At 39.3% G+C, this 21,588-nt stretch overlaps 1 protein-coding gene across 2 annotated transcripts; it reads left to right on the forward strand.

Annotated features, from left to right (window-relative positions):
- Window positions 1-6,180: 6,180 nt before the first annotated feature.
- On the forward strand, window positions 6,181-21,462 carry gon4la (gon-4 like a). 2 transcript variants are annotated; one of them, XM_083544238.1, is made up of 30 exons: window positions 6,205-6,227; window positions 6,434-6,695; window positions 7,448-7,507; window positions 7,912-7,997; window positions 8,381-8,512; window positions 8,594-8,668; window positions 8,769-8,819; window positions 9,721-9,771; window positions 9,861-9,956; window positions 10,076-10,189; window positions 10,366-10,536; window positions 10,665-10,881; window positions 10,994-11,095; window positions 11,518-11,558; window positions 11,643-11,752; window positions 12,017-12,209; window positions 13,053-13,139; window positions 13,331-13,499; window positions 14,573-14,702; window positions 14,805-14,952; window positions 15,083-15,199; window positions 15,390-16,517; window positions 16,639-16,723; window positions 16,809-16,909; window positions 17,944-18,141; window positions 18,260-18,403; window positions 18,495-18,701; window positions 18,780-18,928; window positions 19,529-19,631; window positions 20,560-21,462. In XM_083544238.1, exons 2-30 carry the CDS (start codon window positions 6,509-6,511, stop codon window positions 20,674-20,676), a joined length of 4,569 nt encoding a protein of 1,522 aa, XP_083400364.1. In that variant the 5' UTR covers window positions 6,205-6,227; window positions 6,434-6,508; the 3' UTR covers window positions 20,677-21,462. The 2 variants fall into 2 exon arrangements, with proteins under 2 accessions (XP_083400365.1, XP_083400364.1); XM_083544239.1 differs by lacking the exons at window positions 19,529-19,631; window positions 20,560-21,462 and having other exon boundaries at window positions 6,181-6,695; window positions 18,495-18,714; window positions 18,799-18,925.
- Window positions 21,463-21,588: the final 126 nt, after the last annotated feature.

Consider the following 21,588-nt stretch of genomic DNA (forward strand, 5'->3'; position numbering starts at 1 on the left):
TGCTTTGTGTTTAATTCTTGCTCATTTACTCACCAGTGTTACAGACAGGCGCTAAAAGCTGCTAGAGCTAAACACCTGAGCAATCTCATAGAAAATAACAAAAACAATCACAGGTTCCTTTTAAGTACAGTAGCTAAACTAACTACAAACAGGGCTCTGAAAAATGAGTTCCATCACAGATTAGTAGTGAGGACTTTGAATTTCTTCACTGAAAAAAATAGATAACATTAGAAAAACAATTGTGGCAGTTCAACCTCTGAGACCATCTCCTGACACAGTGTCACCTTCAACTCCACAACTACACTGTTTTACATGTATAGGACAGGAAGAGCTGTATGATGTTATTATCAAAGCTAAATCAACATGTCAGTTAGATCCCATTCCAACAAATCTACTAAAGGAAGTGTTATATACAGCTGGTGAGTCTCTTCTGAATATTATTAACTCCTCACTATCTTTAGGACATGTCCCTAAATCCCTCAAACTAGCAGTTAATAAGCCCCTCATTAAAAAACCTAATTTGGATCCAAACACGCTTTCGAATTACAGACCAATTTCAAATCTCCCATTTATGTCTAAGATTTTAGAAAAGATTGTCGCTGCCCAGTTATGTTCCCATTTGCAAGAGAACAATATCTTTAAAGAATTTCAGTCAGATTTTAGGCCCTATCATAGCACCTAGCTGCTCTAGTTAAACTCACTAATGACCTGTTTTTAGCTTTAGACCAAGGCTTCATCTCGCTGTTAGTTTGACTAAATCTTAGTGTTGCGTTTGACACTATAGATCATGATCTCCTCCTAGATCGCTTACAGAATTACATCGGCATTCAGGGACAGGCATTAAGCTGGCTTAAATCCTACCTGTCCAATCCTTACCATTTCGTAGATCTAAATGGAGACCTATCCAGGCTAATGCTAGTGAACTATGGTGTGCCACAAGGTTCAGTTCTAGGATCCCTACTTCCCTTATACATGCTTCCCTTAGGAAATATTTCCAGAAGGCATGGAATTAGCTTCCATTGTTATGCTGATGATACCCAACTATATATCTCATCTAAACCAGGCGATACAGCTCAATTAACTCGGATAACTGAGTGTGTTAAGGAAATAAGAGATTGGACGACCCATAACTTTGTACTTTTAAATTCTGATAAGACGGAGATTTTGCTCATCGGCCCAAAAACCAGTATACAGAAGCTCCAACATCTCAACCTGCATTTAGACGGATGTTCTGTAACCACTAGTTCAACAGTAAAAGACCTGGGAGTTTTTTTAGACAGCAACTTATCTTTTAAAAATCATATCAATCAAGTTACAAAAACAGCCTTCTTTCACCTTAGAAATATTTCTAAGCTTAGAAATATGTTATCTATATCCGATGCAGAGAAGCTCGTCCATGCGTTTATGACCTCTAGAATAGACTACTGTAATGCATTACTAGGTGGATGTCCTGCATCATTAATAAACAAGCTTCAGTTAGTTCAGAATGCAGCAGCAAGAGTTCTTACAAGGTCAAGAAAATACGACCACATAACCCCGATCTTATCGTCCCTACATTGGCTTCTGGTTAAGTTTCGAATAGACTACAAACTACTGCTACTCACTTATAAAGCACTAAATGGTTTGGCTCCCATGTATCTCTCCTTTTAACACGCTACAATCCGTCACGCTCCCTGAGATCTCGAAACTCTGGACTTCTAGTAGTTCCTAGAATAGCAAAGTCCACTAAAGGCGGTAGAACATTCTCACATTTAGCTCCTAAACTCTGGAATAGTCTTCCTGACAGTGTTCGGGGCTCAGACACACTCTCCCAGGTTAAGTGCAGATTGAAAACATATCTTTTTAGGAAAACCTACACATAACACACATCACATCATAACCTTGTGCTCCAGAACATCTGATCACATGCACATTATCAACTTGTGCTGTAAATATCATGAACAGCAGCTACGCTAATTTCTCTCCACTGCTTCTCTTTCTCTCCCCATTCCGAGGCTTCCTGAGGTTTGACCAGCTCCAGTCACCTCCCACCTCATGAAGATTATGGACTTTGAAGAAGATGCCGAGCTCGCAAACATCCTAAACCATCTAGAGAAGTACCAGTGCCAATTGGATCCCACTACATGTGTGGAGTTTTGACCTTGGACCTCCTGAAGTGTTTAAAGGCTCTGGCATGGAGAAGCTGATGCTGGATCTGTGATGATCACAAATGTTGAGCTCAATAGCTCCTACTTTTATACCAAAGACTGTAGAAAAAACATTTACTTATAATCTTATACTCTAGAACTATATTAGTATGTATGTTAGTTCTCACTCTCCAGTATTCAAGACTATAATCACACTCTTGATGTCACCCAAATGAGGATGGGTTCCCCTTTTGAGTCTGGTTCCTCTCAAGGTTTCTTCCTCATAACATCTAAGGGAGTTTTTCCTTGCCACAGTCGCCACGGCTGCTCATCAGGGATAAATGCACACCATTCACCTTCACTGTTGATTTCTGTAAAGCTGCTTTGAGACAATGTCTGTTGTGAAAAGCGCTATAGAAAAACTTTACTAGTGCCCATTGTAGACCAAATCTTACTATTTCTTTTTCTTGCCCAGGAAGTGCATAATCTTCTGTACCACTGAGTGTCAATTTATTGCTTGGCAGCAATAAAATGTTTTTTTAAGTGGCAAAATGCCATTGTATAAGTTATACAATGGCATTTTGCCACTTAAAAAAAATTAACCAAAACAAAGAAAAAAATAAAAATAAAAATAAAAATAAAAAAGACAAGGATGTCAATATTTATAGAAAAGTCATAAGATGAGATTAGTGGAAATATTTTGCATTAAATGAATAGAGGAATGTAGAGAGTCCTGCTTTAGGTGAGAATTTAGCATTAGGGAAGTTGTATTTAGTGCAACAGCTGGAATTCTGATTAGTAAAAAGGTACACTAAAGCCGTTCTGTAGGAAACTTCTTAGAAGAAAAAAATAAATTAAACCTCAGTTGTGCAGTGTGAAATAGCAACCATGGTTGACGCCATGATGATGGTTACCATCTGTGTGCTATTCAAGTAGACGTTTTTCAAGAGACTGACAATTGGAAGGTAATCGACTGTAAAGGAGTTAAACAATCAGCACACTTGACCTCTGATGTTGCCAGAAAAAAAAAAAAAAAAAAACTTCTTAAACTAAACATTTATAAACATGTGCCACTAAAAACAGCATTGTAACATTTTGCAGTTGCAAAAACTAAAAAAAAAATTAATTAATTAAAAAAAAGGTCTTATAGACACCATTACAGGGTTTTGTGTTAGAATTAAAAATCATTGTAGAAGCACATCCACTAAAATTTTACATCAGATTCTTTAATCCGCTAAAAGACTGAAAGTCACTTTTGAATTTAAATTTACGGAAGTGTTCAACGATGTCAAGACACCTGAATAGATCAGAGTCATCCTTGTTCTTGGTTGAAGGTTCAGAACATGTAAACAGGCACTATAGAATCTAAATCGAGGTTATTAACTGCAGACTATGAGGGAAAGAAAAACCAGATGATGGAAATCAAATTAAAAGAGCAGTTTAATGCAACACTGTAGAAAGATTACTGTTAAATACAAACAACTCAATTTAATAAAAAAACCATTTATTAATTTCCTTAAAATTCACACTTCATTGGTTTGTAACTTGCCAACAAAAAACATGTCCTAAAGAACATCCTGCACTTTCCGGATATGGGTTTTCCTGCTTCTGGGTGTAAGAGTCCTGAGCGCTGTCTGCGTTTTGCTGAGGAGCATCTGCAGTCGTTTTCTCTCCGATTTTCGAGCAGAGCTGCACGGTTCTGGACTTTGATCCGAGATGTTCAGCGTTGGAGAGTCTTCAAGCGCTGGAGAAGCAGGTGAGCACACAGGACTTTGACAGCCTTCTTTTCCTCTGCGTCTGTGGAAAAGTGATTCCCTGCGGCTCACGTTCGGACTGGAGGCCAGAGTTCGGAATCCGTACGGGGTGGTGACTTTCTCCACGTGCTTCAGGGACATCGCCGCTCGGGTTGACGGGTCAGAGGTTTCCTCCTTGCTGGGTTTCCGTCTGGACTGCGGGGTGAATCGGAGCTTGACAGGAAAGCGTGGAGAGGCTGATGGAGACTTTGAGCCAGGAGAAGGTGGACTGCTGGGAGGCAGGAGTTGGTACTCATCGGACTCCTTGGGTCTTCGGAATCGAGGAGAAACACTGAGGTGCAGTTTTGGAGGAATGTAGAAGCTTGGAATTCTTCCTGGTGTTAGTGGTACATTATGCCAGGCTTTCAACTTCACTGCTGGGCTTTCTCCATTACTGCCAAAAGCAAACATTTTCAGTGACCACCTTTCGTCTTCACAAGGCGAGAACTGGTTTGCCAAAAACAAAAAAAAAAAACCCACCTTGTGTTTGGTTGCCTGTTCTTAGCTTTTAAAGCCACCACAGAAATGAGCTCCAGGTGAACATAATGATCATCACCACACACAAATCACTCAATAAGGAGCTTAGTGCACGTCCTAGATTTCTGAAGCTGTTTTTTTTAAACACCCAATTGAGTTCACAATTTTAACCATCATCTCTAAGTGGCTTTATGGAAATAAATAGTTACAAATAGGAATTTTAGTATCATAAATACGTCCCTATAGGTTTATCCTTAATGCATGAGGAAGTGAGGATGCATGTGTGAGGAAGAAACCTTGAGAGAAGCCTGACACAAAATAGATCCTGTCCTCATCTATGTGGCACCAAATGCCCATTCACAACTCAATATGACTACAAGTCAACTAACAGCCACATTGTTTCAAGGCTTCAAGCCACCATACATTAATCAGGCATAACATTATGACCTGCCTAATATTGTGTCGGTCCCCCTTTTGCTGCCAGAACAGTTCTGACCCGTCGAGTATTAACACCATCAACTTATTCAGCAATTCGAGCTACATGAGCTCGTCTGTTGGATCGGACCACAACGTGCATCAATGATTCACCACTGTTCCTTCCTTGGAGCACTTTTGATAGACTCTGACTACTGCAGACCAGAACACCACACAAGAGCTGCAGTTTTGGAGATGCTCCAACCCAGTCGTCTAGACGTCACATACAAATCCTGCTTCGAACACGTCAACTTTGAGGACAAAATGTTCTCTGATCGATATCTGTGAAAATTATCATGAGCCCCAAACCCTAATTTTTACTACTTAAAAAAAATCTCACAAATAAAGGACATGTGATGTGGTGAGTTCGAGTCTGGAGTTTCTTCCATTATTTATTCCTCTCGAAATGTTCTGCTTGATGTTAAACCGACGCTGAACTGTATGTTGGTGATCAGTAGATACACCAAGCGCCAATCAAAACAAGTTTTGAACAGAGCGCGGACTCTGATTGGTGCAACTGGTTTTGCTAAATGTAGTTGAGTAAAAAGTATGATTTTTGATTTTGAAATGTAGTGAAGGTAAGGTAAAAGTCTCCTCAAACTCCCCAAAAAATACTAAAGTACAGTAACAAATTACATTTACTTCAACCCTTCAAACCTGTCCACCGCTGAAGACAATAAATTCTTCTTTTTTTCTATCCGAATGTGTGGACATTGACTGTTATTTATTTTTATAAGCTCAACTCTTGTTTATTTGTGATAGAGCTGAGTTCATGTACTGGAGCTAGTGAGCTCGCTTTAGTTTTAGTTTCAGTCTTAATGGAGCTAACTTTGTGATCATGCTGGAACAGTGTCCATGCTCCATCGTCCATCATGTACAGTTTTGTGTTTGTGTGATGGTCAGGTGTCTGAATACTTTTGGCCATATTATAAAATAAGCAATGAAGTCAGTGTTGTTTTAATCATCTTGATATATATATATATATATATATATATATATATATATATATATATATATAATATTTTATAATGGCAGAATGCTAATTGGTTAAAGGAATAATTTAGTGGTCCATCAAAGGCTGCATTTGAAAACAATAAACAATAAAAATAAATAAATAAAATGTCCAAAAGATGATGGACAAGTCTGTAGTTATTAAAATCGTTAAGGAAAAAACAAACAATAAATATTTTAAGTAAGTAGGTAAATACACAAACAGATAAACAAATAAATTATTTAATAAATAAGCAAAATAAAATGATCGTCTTTAAACTGCAGCTTGAACCGGATGCCGTTAACCGGATGTGACGTTTTATTATGGCCCCGCCCTCCTGTGTAGCACTCTGTATCTAACTGGCGGGTATAATGAAAGTGTCTGGAATAAATAATAATATAATAATAAACAAACAGTAAATAGAGTTTGATTTTCAGTAGTAATTTATAAAATATGAGGTTATTAAATGTTAAATGTGTTATTTAAATAAGACGCTAAAGCTGGCTAACGCTCCTGTGGTGGCTAAGCTAACAGTTTCTGAAGCTTGTGTACACTTTTATATTTCCGGTCAGTGAGGAAGGAAACCCGCAGGTTGTGGAGGTGCAGCGTAGCTCCGAGTTCCTGAAGCATGCAGAGGTGACGTGGACATGAATCCCTCAGTCAGGCGCAAAGTCAGCGATGGCAGAAGCGCAGGATCCCGAGCCAGGAGTCACCAAAGCGGGGAGCAGGACGAGAGAACAGGAACCCCGAGTGGGGCTTCATCTCCATCCAGAGAAGATCCGAGTGCTGAGACTGAGTACCAGGAGGGTCCGAGACCAGCAGGAGCGAGGGAAGGTGCTCTCACACACACACACACACACACACACACACACACACACACACACACACACACACACACACTGTAAAGTGTAATTCATTACATCTCTCTCTCTCTCTCTCTCTCTCTCTCTCTCTCTCTCTCTCTCTCTCTCTCTCTCCATCTCTGTACCCCATACAATCCATTACCTCTTTCTCTCTCTCTCTCTCTCTCTCTCTCTCTCTCTCTCTGTCCATCTCTGTACCCCATACAATCCATTACCTCTCTTTCTCTCTCTCTCTCTCTCTCTCTCTCTCTCTCTCTCTCTGTCCATCTCTGTACCCCATACAATCCATTACCTCTCTCTCTCTCTCTCTCTCTCTCTCTCTCTCTCTCTCTCTCTCTCTCTCTCTCTCTCTCTCTCTCTCTCTCTCTCTGTCCATCTCTGTAGCCCATACAATTCATTACATCGCTCTCTCTTGCTCTCTCTCTTTTGCTCTCTCGCTCTCGCTCTCTCTCTCTCTCTCTCTCTCTTTCTCTGTCCATCTCTGTACCCCATACAATTCATTACATTGCTCTCTCTCCCTCCCTCTCTCTTTCTCTCCCTTTTCCTAGAATGGTTTCTTTTACATTTATGTACAAAATCCAGATCACTGATGGCAGATCTCTGTATTAAATCGTATACTTTCACTATAATAAAATATATATATATATATCACTATAGCAACAAGCCCTGTAGACTGTACTACTGTAAAACCTTAATGTCCATAAACTCTTGTCTCTTTCACAGAAGCGCCGCCTGGTGTGTCATCAGACGATGATGCAGAGAAGAGGCTTATCATCACATTCGGTAGGTTGTTCGGGGGGGGGGGGGGGGGGGTATTGAAAAATAGCACACATCCCAGATTCTGACTCTGAAATACATCAGAGATCGTAATGTCACGCGTGATATAGTTGCGATTATAAATCTTTATTTTAGATTTTTAATTGTAGTCTTAAAAACCTTTAGGGAAGTCTGCATATTTATGTCTGGAAAGTACGGAATTTTGAAATGAAAGTTGTGTCAGATCCCTGAAAGACGCATTTATTTATATTTTTTTACGAGAAAACGTTACCACGGCAACAATTCTGTTTTGTAAGAGGAATTAAACACTTCAGGAATCGCTGTCGTGGGAAAAGAATCGTCTCCAGGATGCTAAAAGTTTGATGAACAGATCAGTAATAATTCATTACGATTTTTTCCCACTCTTTTAGATAACGAGCAAATCGGCCCACGGCAAAGCGGGAAAGCGAAAGGAGGAGTGAAGAGGAAGAGAGAGATGAGCGAACCAGGGTCACAGGTAGGGTTGCAAAGAGGTGGATTTTAGTGTGTGCAAAATTTCTGGAAAAACTTCCTGGAAACTTTTCATGGGAAATCTTTGGACATATTCCAATTTGGAAATTTGGCAGGAATTTCTGGGAATTAATGGGAATTTACAGGATTTGCGGAAATTTATCATATAAAAACATTAATATTAACTATTTGTTTGGTCATAAGCCAACACACAACAACTCAAGGAAGTTTTAAACATAAATGTATGTAACAAATTATCCTGCAAAACTACATTTAAGTTATAAGCCAACCTGCAATTTGGTAAATTCACAGTTATTTAGTATTCCTATTAATTCCAATGGAAAGTTTCCAGTTTTGAAAATTCCCAGAATTTTGCATCCCTATTTGCAGGGACGAGAGGACGAAGAGGAGGAGGATGAGCTCAGGCCCGAGGTGGAGATCGATCAAGAGCTGGACAGGGAGCTGGAGAACAAGTCTCGGCAGCATAACCTGACCTCGGCGAACGTGCGCAGTATTTTACACGTGAGTGTGGAGTGTTCATTTACGTTTTATTACGTTACAAATTACCCACCTGGTATATCAAGAGGTTTTGCTGTGTTGCAGGAGGTGATTACCAACGAGCACGTCGTAGCGATGATGAAAGCCGCTATCAACGAGACTGAGCCCGTTCCCGTGTTCGTGAGTATCCGACGCTCAGGGACCGTATCAGTGGTTCTAGATCGGACCTGATCACTGCTCCTGTTTATTTGTGCCTTTCGTTTTTTTTTATTTCCTCCAGGAGCCTAAGATGACTCGCTCTAAACTGAAGGAGGTGGTGGAGAAAGGAGTGGTGCGTTTGACTTTTTTGTCTCCTTCAAATAGATATTTTTCGTTCCTCAGTCACGTGTTTTTGAAGCTGAAGGCAGGGTTTATTAACCAGTTAGCATTTTTACTGGATTAGCACCATACCCGGAAAATCCTGGAATATGAAAATGTCTTTTATTAATGGTGCAGTTTGTGGTGTTAGACATTTTTTAAAAATATATAATTTTCAAAGATAGGTCCCCTGGTGGTCTAGTGGTTAAGATGCAGCGCTCCCACCGCTGCGACCCGGGTTCGATTCCCGGTCAGGGAACCATCCCCAGCCACTCTTAGTGCCGGTCCCAAGCCCGGATAAATTGGGGAGGGTTGCGTTAGGAAGGGCATCCAGCGTAAAACATGTGCCAAATCAAACGTGCGGAGGATCCGCTGTGGCGACCCCTAACGGGAGAAGCCGAAAAGAAAGTTTATATAATTTTCAAAGATACATATTTCTATTTTTTTCTACCTTTCTGATGAATTTCTTCCTATTTGCGGCTTTTGTGTGGATTTTAGGGCTACGATTTAAAAAACAATTTATTGGGTTTTTTTAATTAAATTTATAATTAAATTTATTATTATTATTATTATTATTATTATTATTATTATTTATGAAAAAAAAAATTTTAATTGAATAAAAAAACCCCACTTTTTTATTTTATTTATTTAGATATTTTGCTTATTATAACTTTATAAAACCCTAATTCAGGGTATTGATGTATAAACTTGAAAAAATACAAAAGCTACATATATTGCGATCTTTAATTTTTATATCTTTTTTGGAATTTTAACATGTTTTATAAACCTGTGTATGATATGAGGAAATCTATCCTACAGTGTGTGCCTTTAACGTGTTTCGTTTTCTAAGACTATACATTTTTTCCATTTCGCAGGTCATTCCTACCTGGAACATTTCCCCGATCAAGAAACCAAACAAATTGAAGGTGAGTAAATAATGAGCTAAAACACACCTGTTCTGGAGGTCATTATTAACACATGTCTAAGGTCATTCCAAACCCTTTTTTTTTTTAAGGCTCCTCAGTTTGTGGACATTCCTTTAGAGGAGGAGGACTCGTCTGATGAAGAGTATCACCCTGACGAAGAGGAGGAGGACGAGACGGCAGAGGAAGTAAAACGGAATTATTGTAATAATTAAACACACTTGATGCATACATACAGTATATCGAACTAAAGTGTGTGTGTGTGTGTGTGTGTGTGTGTGTGTGTGTGTGTGTGTGTGTGGTGTAGACACTTCTGGAAAGCGATTTGGAGAGTACAGCATCATCACCACGTGGCACACGACTAAGCCTCAACAGATCCTACAGCGAATATGATCAAGAAAACAGCTGCAGCCCCAGACAGGTAAGTCTGACACACACACACACACACACACACACACACACACACACACACACACACACACACACACACACACACACACACACAGTCATATAATAGTCCATTATACGTCATATTGTTGTCATGTATGATTGGATTTTTCTAATAGCAGAATAATTAGACTTTTTCCCCACCGTTAGAGCTCACGCAGGCCACAACACGTGCGGGTGGCTGTCGTGCCCATGGGCCCCCCTCCACCCCCCCAGGGCCTGGAGCCTCCTCGACCCCTGACTGAGTGCAGCTTTATGGAGAAACTCCACGCTGTGGATGAGGAACTGGCTATTGGTTCTGACTGCATGGACTCTTACCAGGTAGATCTGCTACACACAGTAGGGATTAGTATGGCTATGAGACATGTATCCCTCTTTTTCCCTCCCTCCTTCATTTTTCACTCTCTCTCTCTCTCTTTTTCCTTTACATCCCTATTTCTTTCTCTCAGTCTCTTACCAGTAACGGAGAAGAAGGTGAAGAAAGCATGATGGCTTTCCGCACTCGTTCCAAGCGGCCGCTTAGAAACGTGCCTCTGAACCGTTTAGAGGCGGAGCTTCGGGCTCCTGACATCACTCCAGATATGTATGAGTTTGGCTCCGCCCCCGAGGACAGGGAGTGGACACATTGGCTGCAGGGCCTGATGAACTCTGACATGGAGAACGAAGGTGCTCACTCACTTTTACCTCAGTTAGGACTGAAGTCACTAATGGCTGATATTTTTTTTGTGATATTATAAATAAACATACTCAATAACCTTCTCTGCAAATCTCTGATTAGAGGAGGGTGACGACGAGGACGATCCGGAGTATAACTTCCTGGCTGACATCGATGAGCCGGACGTGGAGGATTACCGCAACGACAAGGCCGTACGCATCACCAGTGAGTAATTACATAATCATATATATATATATTAGGGGTGTAACGGTACACAAAATTCACAGTTCACTACGTACCTCGGTTTTTGCAATGGAACTGCAAAACTTAAAATGCTATTGTATTTAAAATGCCTGCGTTATTAAATATTATATACAATAATATTTTAGAAAAAATGAAATCGAATAAATTAAATGAATGCAATACACTTTTTTTCTTATATTGATTATATTAAGTACTTAATTAAATTAATTAAATAAAATTATTATTTTTTTTAAATAGTTGACCTTTGTTAGACCTTTGTTAGTGTGTTGTGTCTATATATATATATATATATATATATATATATATATATATATATATATATATATATATATATATATATATATATATCTTATGTGATCTGTCATTTATCTTCCTCACTCCAGAAAGGGAAGTGAACGACCTGATGGAGGAGCTGTTTGATGCTGTAAGAGATTTGAATATTTAAGTATTTGAACATTCTGCTTTTGTCCGCGTGTCTTCAATTAAACGCAGAGTTCCTGTTTTATAGTTTCAGGATGATTTAGGGGGCCAGGATGAGGAAGGCCATGAGGAGGAAGAGGAAAAAGAGGAAGAAGACAATCTTCAGCATGAGCCACCAAGTATTCTGGAAACAATTCAGTAAGAAGAAAAAAAAGAAGAAAAAATTTATTTGCTTTACGTCATGACCGGACATAATTAAAAACCAAAATACTAATGATGGATGATGAGATCATGATCCATAAGCCTGTAATTAATGTCAATTAGAATTTCATGAGAGTGTGAATGAAAGTTGTGGGTGTAAAGGTTAAGGAGAAAAAAAAAAAGAAATGGCAGAAATATGAAAAGTTTTTTCGACTGATGTAACAAGTTCTGATGTGTGTGTGTGTGTGTGTGTGTGTGTAGGTATGAGGACCCTCTGGCAGACATTCTGAATCAGCGTTACCGCACAGTGAAGGAGCAGCTGGATGCTATCCGCAAGCGAAAAGCTCTGTTAGAGAGTAAAGGAGTCGCCATTCCTCATAAACGCCCCACTAACCCCGCCTCTTTCTACATAAGCCCCACCCAGAGGCTCCGCCTCCAGCAGCACATGCAACAGGTCAGCAGATATAGATTTTGCATCCGAAAATTTACTAGGAAATATCTTATTAGCAGAAGTGTCCAAAAAAGTTAGCATTTTGTCAAAAGATAAATTTTTTTTTTTTAATTCTTAAATCATTGTATTTCACTGATATTTCCTTCGATGGATGGAATAATAAAGATAATAAAGTGATGTTTATTTTTTTGGCAGCCAGTAAAAAAGTAATGGTTAAAACCCGAACCACCTACAGTTGAGAAGTGGATTTACAAAATATATAATGAAATGGAAAAGTTTTAAGAACCGAGATGTAAGATTTTGTTTGTTCATGTACATAGTTGCTGTTAAAATGAGGAGAATACAAAAATTTGTGTATAAACTTTAATGAATACTTTTCACATTTTTTAATACTGTAATTAACAGAGCATAAAGACAAAATATATATATTGTTTTTTTTCCCCTAACTTCTTTTACATTTATTTGTGTATTTGAATAAAAATTTTATATATATATATATATATATATATATATATATATATATATATATATATATATATATATATATTTTATATTGATATTGTGTTTTTGAGAATTGATACAGTATCGGCAAACAAAATATCGCGATACTGATGAGTATCGATTTTTTTAACCACCCCTCTTGAGCATGACCCTAAGTGTTTCATTCCTTTTATCCTAGTTACATGATGTATAATTTTCACCTCATTTTTTTTCACAAACATTTTTTTGGTGGCTTATAAGTGTGACTTTTTATATATTTTTTATTTTATTTTTTTATCAAGTGTGTGTGTGTGTGTGTGTGTGTGTGTGTGTGTGTCTGTGTGTGTGTGTGTGGGTATGTTGCAGCATATACAGCTCCTGACTCAGGTGAACATGTTAAGCCGGTCAGTGGAAGGTCTTCAGACGGAGGCCTCCACAGCTCGACAGTTCCTGGTGAGACACCTTTTCAGCAAAAGTCCTGATTGGAGTTTTTGAAGATTTAGCATACGATGACCACTGCAATACTTAGATTAGTATACTGTAGTGTTCATTTTAAACACTCTCTCTCTCTCTCTCTCTCTCTCTCTCTCTCTCTCTCTCTCTCTCTCTCTCTCTCTCATATATATTCATGATTTTATGCTCAGTTAGAGCTGCAGTTCTTCGCACAGCAAGGAGAACATCTACAGCAGGTCACGAATCCTAGATTTGTCAGCATCTTTAGAGCTTGTAACCTGCAGGCTGCTCTGTCGCTCCTTGACGAATTGGATCAGTCTCCTAAATCGGACTCTCAGGGCCCTTGTCCAGTGTTCCAAGGTGAAAAAACAAACAAGCACACGTTCACTTTCTATACTTTTGAGCTAAGATACACTATATAGACCAACAGTATTGGAACACCAGACTTTTTCGATGTGGTTCTTCCCCAAATTGTTACGACAATGTTAAAGGCACACAGTTGTAAAGGAGGAATTACAATGCTGTAACATTTAACGAATTGAATGAAAAGACTTGTTATAGAGCTCTGACCTCAACCTTATTGAACAAATTATTTTTCCCCCTTTAAATTAGCTATTTATTGCATTTCAACTATACATATAAATTTTTAATGGAGAACAAGAACAAAATAAAAAAAAATCTGTATTTTACATTAATTTGCAGCATCACCTCTTTTCTCAGTCTTTTTTTAAAACATTTTTAAGATTTTAAGAATAATTCAAAAGGTCCCCAATTAAAATTATATATTTATCTTTTTAAAATCATGGGTTTTTTAATCGGGCGGTTTGCGACCCCTAGGGGGTCAGCGGCGGTACTGCAGGTGGTCCGCTAATGAATTAATTCACAAATAATAAAAGAAACAAATAAATAAAAATCGGTAAAAACAGCAAAAATAAATGTAAATGTTATACAGCGTTTGGGCTGAATGTGAATGTTGACTGCACCCCAGGCCACCTTACCTAAATAAATAAATAGATCTTTACATTATAAAATATATAAAAATTTGTCCTTTCACTCAAAACACTTTACTGAAGTTTATTGTGTCAGAAACAGCTTCTAAAAAGCTTTACTTTTGCTGTAAACGTTTGACACTAGAAACCCCTTTCAACAATAATGGATAAATTTGTCCTAATGGAGAAAAAAACCTAAAGCCTGACAACTGATACTGATGCTAAAGTCCTGAAATCTGCCTCCAAGTATGAAAAGAAATAGTTCTTATATTTAAAATTGTTGATTAGTCCAATTAATTTTGAGGCACTGTGTGTGTGTGTGTGCGTGTGTGTGTGTGTGTGTGTGCTCATTTCAAATACATTTTGCATTGCCGTCCAAATACTTACGGACCTGACTGTATTATTTTGTGCTGTTGCTTTGACTGTTTACATGATTTTTTCCAGGGTCTGAGATTCCAGCCGATCTGGCCTGGTTGATGGTGACACGGCCGGTGTTCCTCTACCCACAGCTACTTCCTGTGGTCCGAGTGCGTCCATTCAGTCAGAAAGGGCCGTTTACATCAGCAGAAAAATGGTGGGGTTTTGTCTGGTACAGTTTTGTCTATCAGCGAAATGTATATGTATGTTGATGATCTCAGTAAGTGATCTTCGTCCATTCGTGTTACGCTTCCATCAGTTTGGTGGTTTTGGGCCACCAGCATTTAAGCGGCACCGTGAATCCTTTGAAGCTGACCAGCCAGTACCTGCTCGCAGCGAGGAACTTCATCTGCCTGAGAATGTACGTCCGCTCGGAGTGTCGCAAACCACATCCCAACTTCATAAAGGTGCACAAACACACGATGTCTCTGGGAGTATTTATTTCCTCAGCCGCACGATAGTCAACATCCTTTTCTCTCTGTGTGTGTGTGTGTGTGTGTGTGTGTGTGTGTGTGTGTGTGTGTGTGTTTGATTCAGAGATTCTTTTTAGAAGGAAAATGTCCCCCCATGCCTTTGGCCAGTGAGAAAGTCAGTCCCAGTGATCAGCGCCCCCCGGTGGAAAGAGAGACGCGCCTCATGCCTCGCTGGCTTTCGGTAATATTATTACTTTAACCGTGATTAGATCTACATTAGAAATTTTTTTTTTTTAAGATATTTTCAAAGCATTGATCACACTACAAATGAGACCAACATGCAACAGCCATTCAAACATAGTAACCACTGAGCTCCCCCTTCCCTCCACACTTTTAAAATCTATGATGATTTTCATTTCCATTCATTACAGGAAAACCTTAAACTAATCCACGAAGAAGTCCGAAAGTACAATCTTCAGCTCTCCGATCCTGAGGAAAGTTCTGCCACAAAAGATCTCTCGTCCTATCCGTCCTACAGTTTCCCCCCAGGTACTCGATACCCTCCTAACCTTCCTGAATCCCTCTCCCTCACCCTTAAACCACGACTTCTCCCAAGTGCTGCTTCCTGTCGAAAAAAGGCAACGCGCGCCGCATCTTCGCGCTCTCCACCCCAGTCCAAACCACCACCATCAACCGAAGATGTGGAGAAAGCTCTGAGTCGTCTCCCTCCTCTTCTGCCGAAGTTTGCGAACCGGAACGACGCTCCCGCTCAGACTGGGGCTTCAAAGAAGCCAAAAAACAAACCGATAAACAAATCCGCTAAAAGTTCCATGAAGCCTCGACCCGTGGGTGCAAAAAATAAGGTTATAAATTCGAGAAACCGACGGAAAATCGAAACCCAGAGAGCGGTTCAGAGTCCCGCGACAGCAGGTCCAAACGTCATAGTGACTTTACCGCTCATTTGTTCTACCCCGAGTGCTACGCTTCTGACACCTCCATCCTTCACCCCACTGGTTAACGAGAACATGAGCCAACGCTGTGGCACTCTCCTCAAACTGAGCATGGGACAGAAACCAAATCTAAACCCTTTATCTGTATCTTCTCAATTCATTCTCCTGCCTACAGGCTACGTTCTTACCAACAGCACTAATCTCCATCACAGCCAAAAATCCACCGCAGCTCATGAACCAGGGCACCTCGATGTTGTTTTAGGGAACTTTTCAAAAAATACGATCAATCCTCCAAGTAGCATTGAAGATATCACCGTCCAAAAAAACGATGAAACGGCACCGAAGGTTCACTCGGACGACCTCGAGTGCGGAGAAGACGACTTCAGAGAGCCGTTCCTCACATTGTCGGAATCTTCCGGAAGCCCGGCGCCTAGCTTGTCTGGAGATGACGCCACGGAGGCCGTGACGGACGGGGAAGTGAAAGATGTAGAAGAACAAAGGCTGACTGACGGAGAGGAAGATGAGAGGGAATACGCAGGGATACCGGAGGAGACGTCGAGATCCATTGGAAACATCACGTCACCTGCTTCTGTAACGTCAGAGCTTCAGGTGAGGTCCAGCAGCCATTCAGCGATTTCAAGCCTTATATAAGCTCAATAAACAGGACATTTTTTTTTAATATATGAGAGGACTGATTGGTATTTTGGATTTATTTCTTCATGAAAAGTAGACGATGGACAGATTTTCCAAGCTGGCATCGGATTCGAACGGAAAAACACTTTCGGCTGATGGGGAATCGGATGGTGGTGTAACAGGTTGCCCATGAATCTTACGTTTTCTTCCCCTTTTTATGTGACTGCTTCCACCCCCCAATGTCTCATCATGTGGTATTGTGCTTAGGAGCCAAAATCCCAGAGCCAGAGCTTCTCTATGACGATTTACCCGACGATCCTCTGAGAGACGTGAAAGACGTAGCCTTTGCGCAAGCGTATTTAGAGAAGGTATGATGATTCCAAGATTTTCATCTCGAGGTTTTTCATGAGTCTTTGCTGTACATTTATTTAGAATGTAGTTCTAAAAGTGTGTGTGTGTGTGTGTGTGTGTGTGTGTGTGTGTGTGTGTGTGTGTGTGTGTGTGTGTGTGTGTATATAATAGTAATTTTTTATCAATGCATTTGTTATCATTAATATTTGTAATCAACATTTGAACAGTTTACATTTTTAAAACATTTTTAATAAAATGCCTTCTTGATTAAATAATATATACAAATTATTTTAGAAAATTTGATCAATAAAAATGAATACATTCAATGAATGGTATACACTTTTTCAATTGTATTGATTAATTTGAGTAATCAATTAAATTGCTAAAAATTTAATTGTTTAAATAAAATGAAATAAATGAAAGAAATGTAATTAAATAGTTTACATGTTTTGGTAAACCCCATTTGGGTAATACAGATGTGTGTGTGTGTGTGTGTGTGTGTGTGTGTGTGTGTGTGTGTGTGTTACATTTGTTAAACCCCATTTGGGTAATACAGGTGTGTGTGTGTGTGTGTGTGTGTGTGTGTGTGTGTGTGTGTGTGTGTGTGTGTGATACTCTAACAAATGTCTTTATTCCTTCCATTCTTTATTTATTCACTCCCTCGATATGCGGAATTGTCAGGATTTTCTCCTTTTAAGGGAACGATCAAATAAATTGAATTAATAAAATACATTTGATCAAAGCTTTTTTCTGTTCACATGTTTTATTTACAGCAGCAGCAGCATCATCATGTGTATTAACTTGTTAGGAGAAAACCGGTCGTTCTATGTGAAATCAGACATTGAGCGCCCCCATGTGACCAAAATAGTATGATCCTCGTTTCATAACATGTCTGCAAAGATTTGACTGTGGGTTTGGTAGCTAAATCAGCCTCCTCCAATCGAAGCATCAAATCTTCAACATATATGGGGTCACCCTTAACATGTGTGTATATAAGGTATATAAAGTATATATATATATATATATGAGGTGGTTGTTCTGCTTCGCGCAGGTGTGCGAGGCTCTGCAGGCCGTCCCGGGGAAGGTGGAGGATTTCCTGAACGTGCTGTACGAGTTTGAGCGTAACCCCGACGGCAGGACTGCAGTGGAGCTCTTCAGGAGACTCAGACCCGTGCTGATCGACTGGCCTGAGCTGCTACGGGACTTCGCCGCATTTCTGCACCCAGAACAAGCCCAGGAGTGCGGCCTGGTCAGAAAAAAAACAAAAATCACCTTAAATTGCGCTGATAATCCACAACATTTCACGTCAATAGTTGATTGACCCTTAATTCAATTGATCTTTGGGTCTGTTTTTTTCGTCTCCGTAGCTGAAGGAGCAGCAGGCGTTCGAAAGGAGTCGGAGGTTCCTCCGTCAGCTGGAGCTCGGTTTCGGAGAGCACTCCATGCACTACAGGAAGGTTGTGCGCACTCTGCAGCAGGGGCTACCAAAAAGCCACAGAGGCTCAGAGGAGGTACGTCAACTCCCGAACGCATGCACGAATGCACCGGACGGAAGTAAAAAAAATACTACAAAATCTCTCGTATTTGAATATGTGCCTTCAGATGAAGGCTCAGATAGCGCTGCTCTTTCGTGACCACGCCCACTTGCTGGAAGAGTACTGGGTGTTTTATGAGCAGCTCCACCCCACGATGCAAAGTGTCTCCGATGATGAAGACGAGGAAGAAAACGAGGTAGAGCCTGACAACATACCCAGTGCGCAAATGGTGGAAAGTCTGAAGAAGGCGGAAAAAGATCAAAGCCACATGCAGGTAAAGGTTTTATGTTAATAACTTTTCAAGAGCCACTTAGTCGTGTGAATTTGTCTTCAACCTTTTTTTTGCTTTCAGGGTATCGATGGTCTTGCAGAAACAGAGATGATGGACGAGCAGAGCGGAGAAGAAGATCCACAGTCCCACTTTCAAGCATCACAGAGTCCCGTTTGTGCCAAAAACTGTTCACGCATGCCAAGCGGAGAGAAAGTTGTGCTCTGGACCAGGTGAACAAGTCAATACACCTGGAGTCTGAACTTATTATCCTGATCTATATAATGTGTTTATGATGAGATCTTCAACACTGTGTAACGTGGAATTGCACACTTGGAGATCTTCATCTTAGACCATAGTGATAGTACAATTGTGTGCATCCAACTTTGTGGGAACAGTTTGGGGAGGAACCGCATATGTCTGGAAAAGTCTTCCAATACATCCATATATTGTATTTTTAACCATTTAAAGTTACATTTACTAATATGGAAGCAGTTCTAAATATTCACTCATCAGACTTATTCTTCAGTAAATAGAAATGGAGTTTGTCGTGTTGCCGAGGAAACAAGGAAACCCACGGAAAAGTGATGCATCGAGAGTCGTAAAATTCATTTTCATTGAGAAAGTAATAAAGTTTGAGATGAACAACTGCTACTGTCAGAGCTTCAGTCATAGACGATAAATCCACACCTTTTGACCAATCAGAGTCAGGAATAAAACAAGTTCATTTTATATCATGGATGGATACGTGTTAAGCAATATGATGGATTCAGTGACCTGTTTTTTTTGTATTCTGTATTATGTTATACATGTAGATGTTTGTGTTTTTACAGAGAGGCAGATCGTGTGATACTCACTGCATGTCAGTGGAGAGGAGCCTGTCACAGCACTTTTACTTCTGTTGCAGCTCAGCTGGGCAACAAAACTGCCACAGAGGTCAGTAAAAATCTTTTAGAAATCCAGCACACACACACACACACACACACACACACACACACACACACATATATATATATATATAATTAAATTTTTATGAGCGAATAAAAACACACATTGGCACTTGGTGTATCTACTGATCACCAACATACAGTTCAGCGTCAGTTCAACAGCAAGCAGAACATTTAGAGAGGAATAAATGATGAAGAAACTCCAGACTCGATCTCACCACAACACACGTGACCTCATTTGTGTGATTTCATTTGAAATAGTTGAAAAGGTTTTAAACTCATGATCAGTTGAAGAAACATCAGTATTTGAGTCGTTAATATCATTCTATTAATAGATTGTTGTGTTAAGAGTAACAGAGTCTTTTCATATAAACTGAGTGATAAAAGGAAACTTAGCCGTAATAAATCATAGTACTTTGGATACTTAAGTACATCTGAGGGCAAATACTTTTGTACTTTTACTCAAGTGAAAGTGTAAAGGAAGCATTTTTACTGTTACTGGAGTATTTTACTGTGTAGATCTACTTTAACTCAACTACACTGTTTGTGTACTTTGTCCACCACTGGCTTTAATTGGAAATTAATTTTAAAAAAATTATAAATTTTATTTAGTTTCTTGTCATATATACTTTTTCATTTTAGTTTGTTGGTATTTTTTAAAATGTCCGTGCTGTGCTTAGATGATAAGGGGAAAAAATGCAAAAAAAAAAGAAAAACTTCAAAACAACTTTTTTTTTTTTTTTTTAAAGGTTTTTTTTTTGTTTATTTGGCTTTTTTTTCCCCCCATTTCATTTTGTTTCTTTTCATTTTTATTATGTTTTTTTTTCCTTTTCTGTAAAATGGTTTCAAACCGTTCCGCAGATTTGATTTAACATTCTCCAGACAGAATTTAATCTTTCTCCTGCTTTTATTCCCAGGTTGGTGCACGCTATCAGGACCTCATAAAACTGTTCCACACGTCCACAAAGCCGCATAACAGCACCCACGTGGACCCCGAGGGCCATTTCCGTCCGACTGAAGAGAAACCAGACTAGTTGCTTGTCCACGATTCATAAAAAAAAAATCAAAAATCAAAAAACTAATATTTATTGTATTCGATTAAGAACGCTAGGAACACCAACTCAGAGGTCAGATAAACCAGTCTTAGACACAGGAAACATCTGGGGTCTCTTGTTTAACTTAATTGTTAGACTGAAAGGCAGCTTTTTTTTTACTAAAATCTTAGTGTGAAAAAAATTGTGGTTTGAGGTAAAAACACTGAAGTTGGACGGTGGTTGTGTATGGTTGAGCTGCGTAACAGTGAACTTTTGGAAAATTTGCTACAGACGAAGTTTTTCTCCATCGGAACAATATATGAAATTGTATTTTGCACTAGGAATGTTCACAGGACACGGGAATATGGGACATCAGTGCATCCTACACTATACACACATTAATGCACATTCATAAACTTGGCTTAATCAATGGACAAATTATTACACCCAAAATATTTCCTGGAGGAAACCAGAGAACCAGGATGAACGTTACGGAAAGCCAAAAGGGTGTTATGATGGTCAAAGGTAGCATGACTCAGCTGGTCTGACATTAAAATGCGAAGAATACTTGAACACACAAAATGTTTTTGGATAAAAATGATCAATGTATTTATTAGTGTGAAACTGTTGAGAGGAAATTAGCTGTCTTATTTATATTTTTATGGTCAGTTTAAAAAAAACAAACAAAAAAAACCATGACAGGCTGATAAACCTTGTGTGAAATTGAGGTGCTGTGACATTTTTGTAATAATGTGGTGCTTATGTGGTAATAAAAACAAAAGAAAATGCTGTATTTGTCATCAATTATGAATTATGGGGCAATTGGAGGCTATTTGACTGACAGAGTTTTGCACCAATCAGCGCCTTACATCTCATGCCTTGTAGCGAAGATGGACCAATCACCGCGCGCCT

The sequence above is a fragment of the Silurus aristotelis genome (assembly GCF_946808225.1).
Source record: "Silurus aristotelis genome assembly, chromosome: 6".
Taxonomy (NCBI): domain Eukaryota; kingdom Metazoa; phylum Chordata; class Actinopteri; order Siluriformes; family Siluridae; genus Silurus; species Silurus aristotelis.

What these genes read in the sequence shown, in the direction of transcription:
- gon4la (XM_083544238.1), top strand. Translation starts at nt 6,509, where the DNA reads ATGAATCCCTCAGTCAGGCGCAAAGTCAGCGATGGCAGAAGCGCAGGA. An exon ending in TCCAGCAGCACATGCAACAG is followed by an intron (nt 12,210 to 13,052) that starts GTCAGCAGATAT and finishes GGTATGTTGCAG; the next exon opens with CATATACAGCTCCTGACTCA. An exon ending in TTTACATCAGCAGAAAAATG is followed by an intron (nt 14,703 to 14,804) that starts GTGGGGTTTTGT and finishes CGCTTCCATCAG; the next exon opens with TTTGGTGGTTTTGGGCCACC.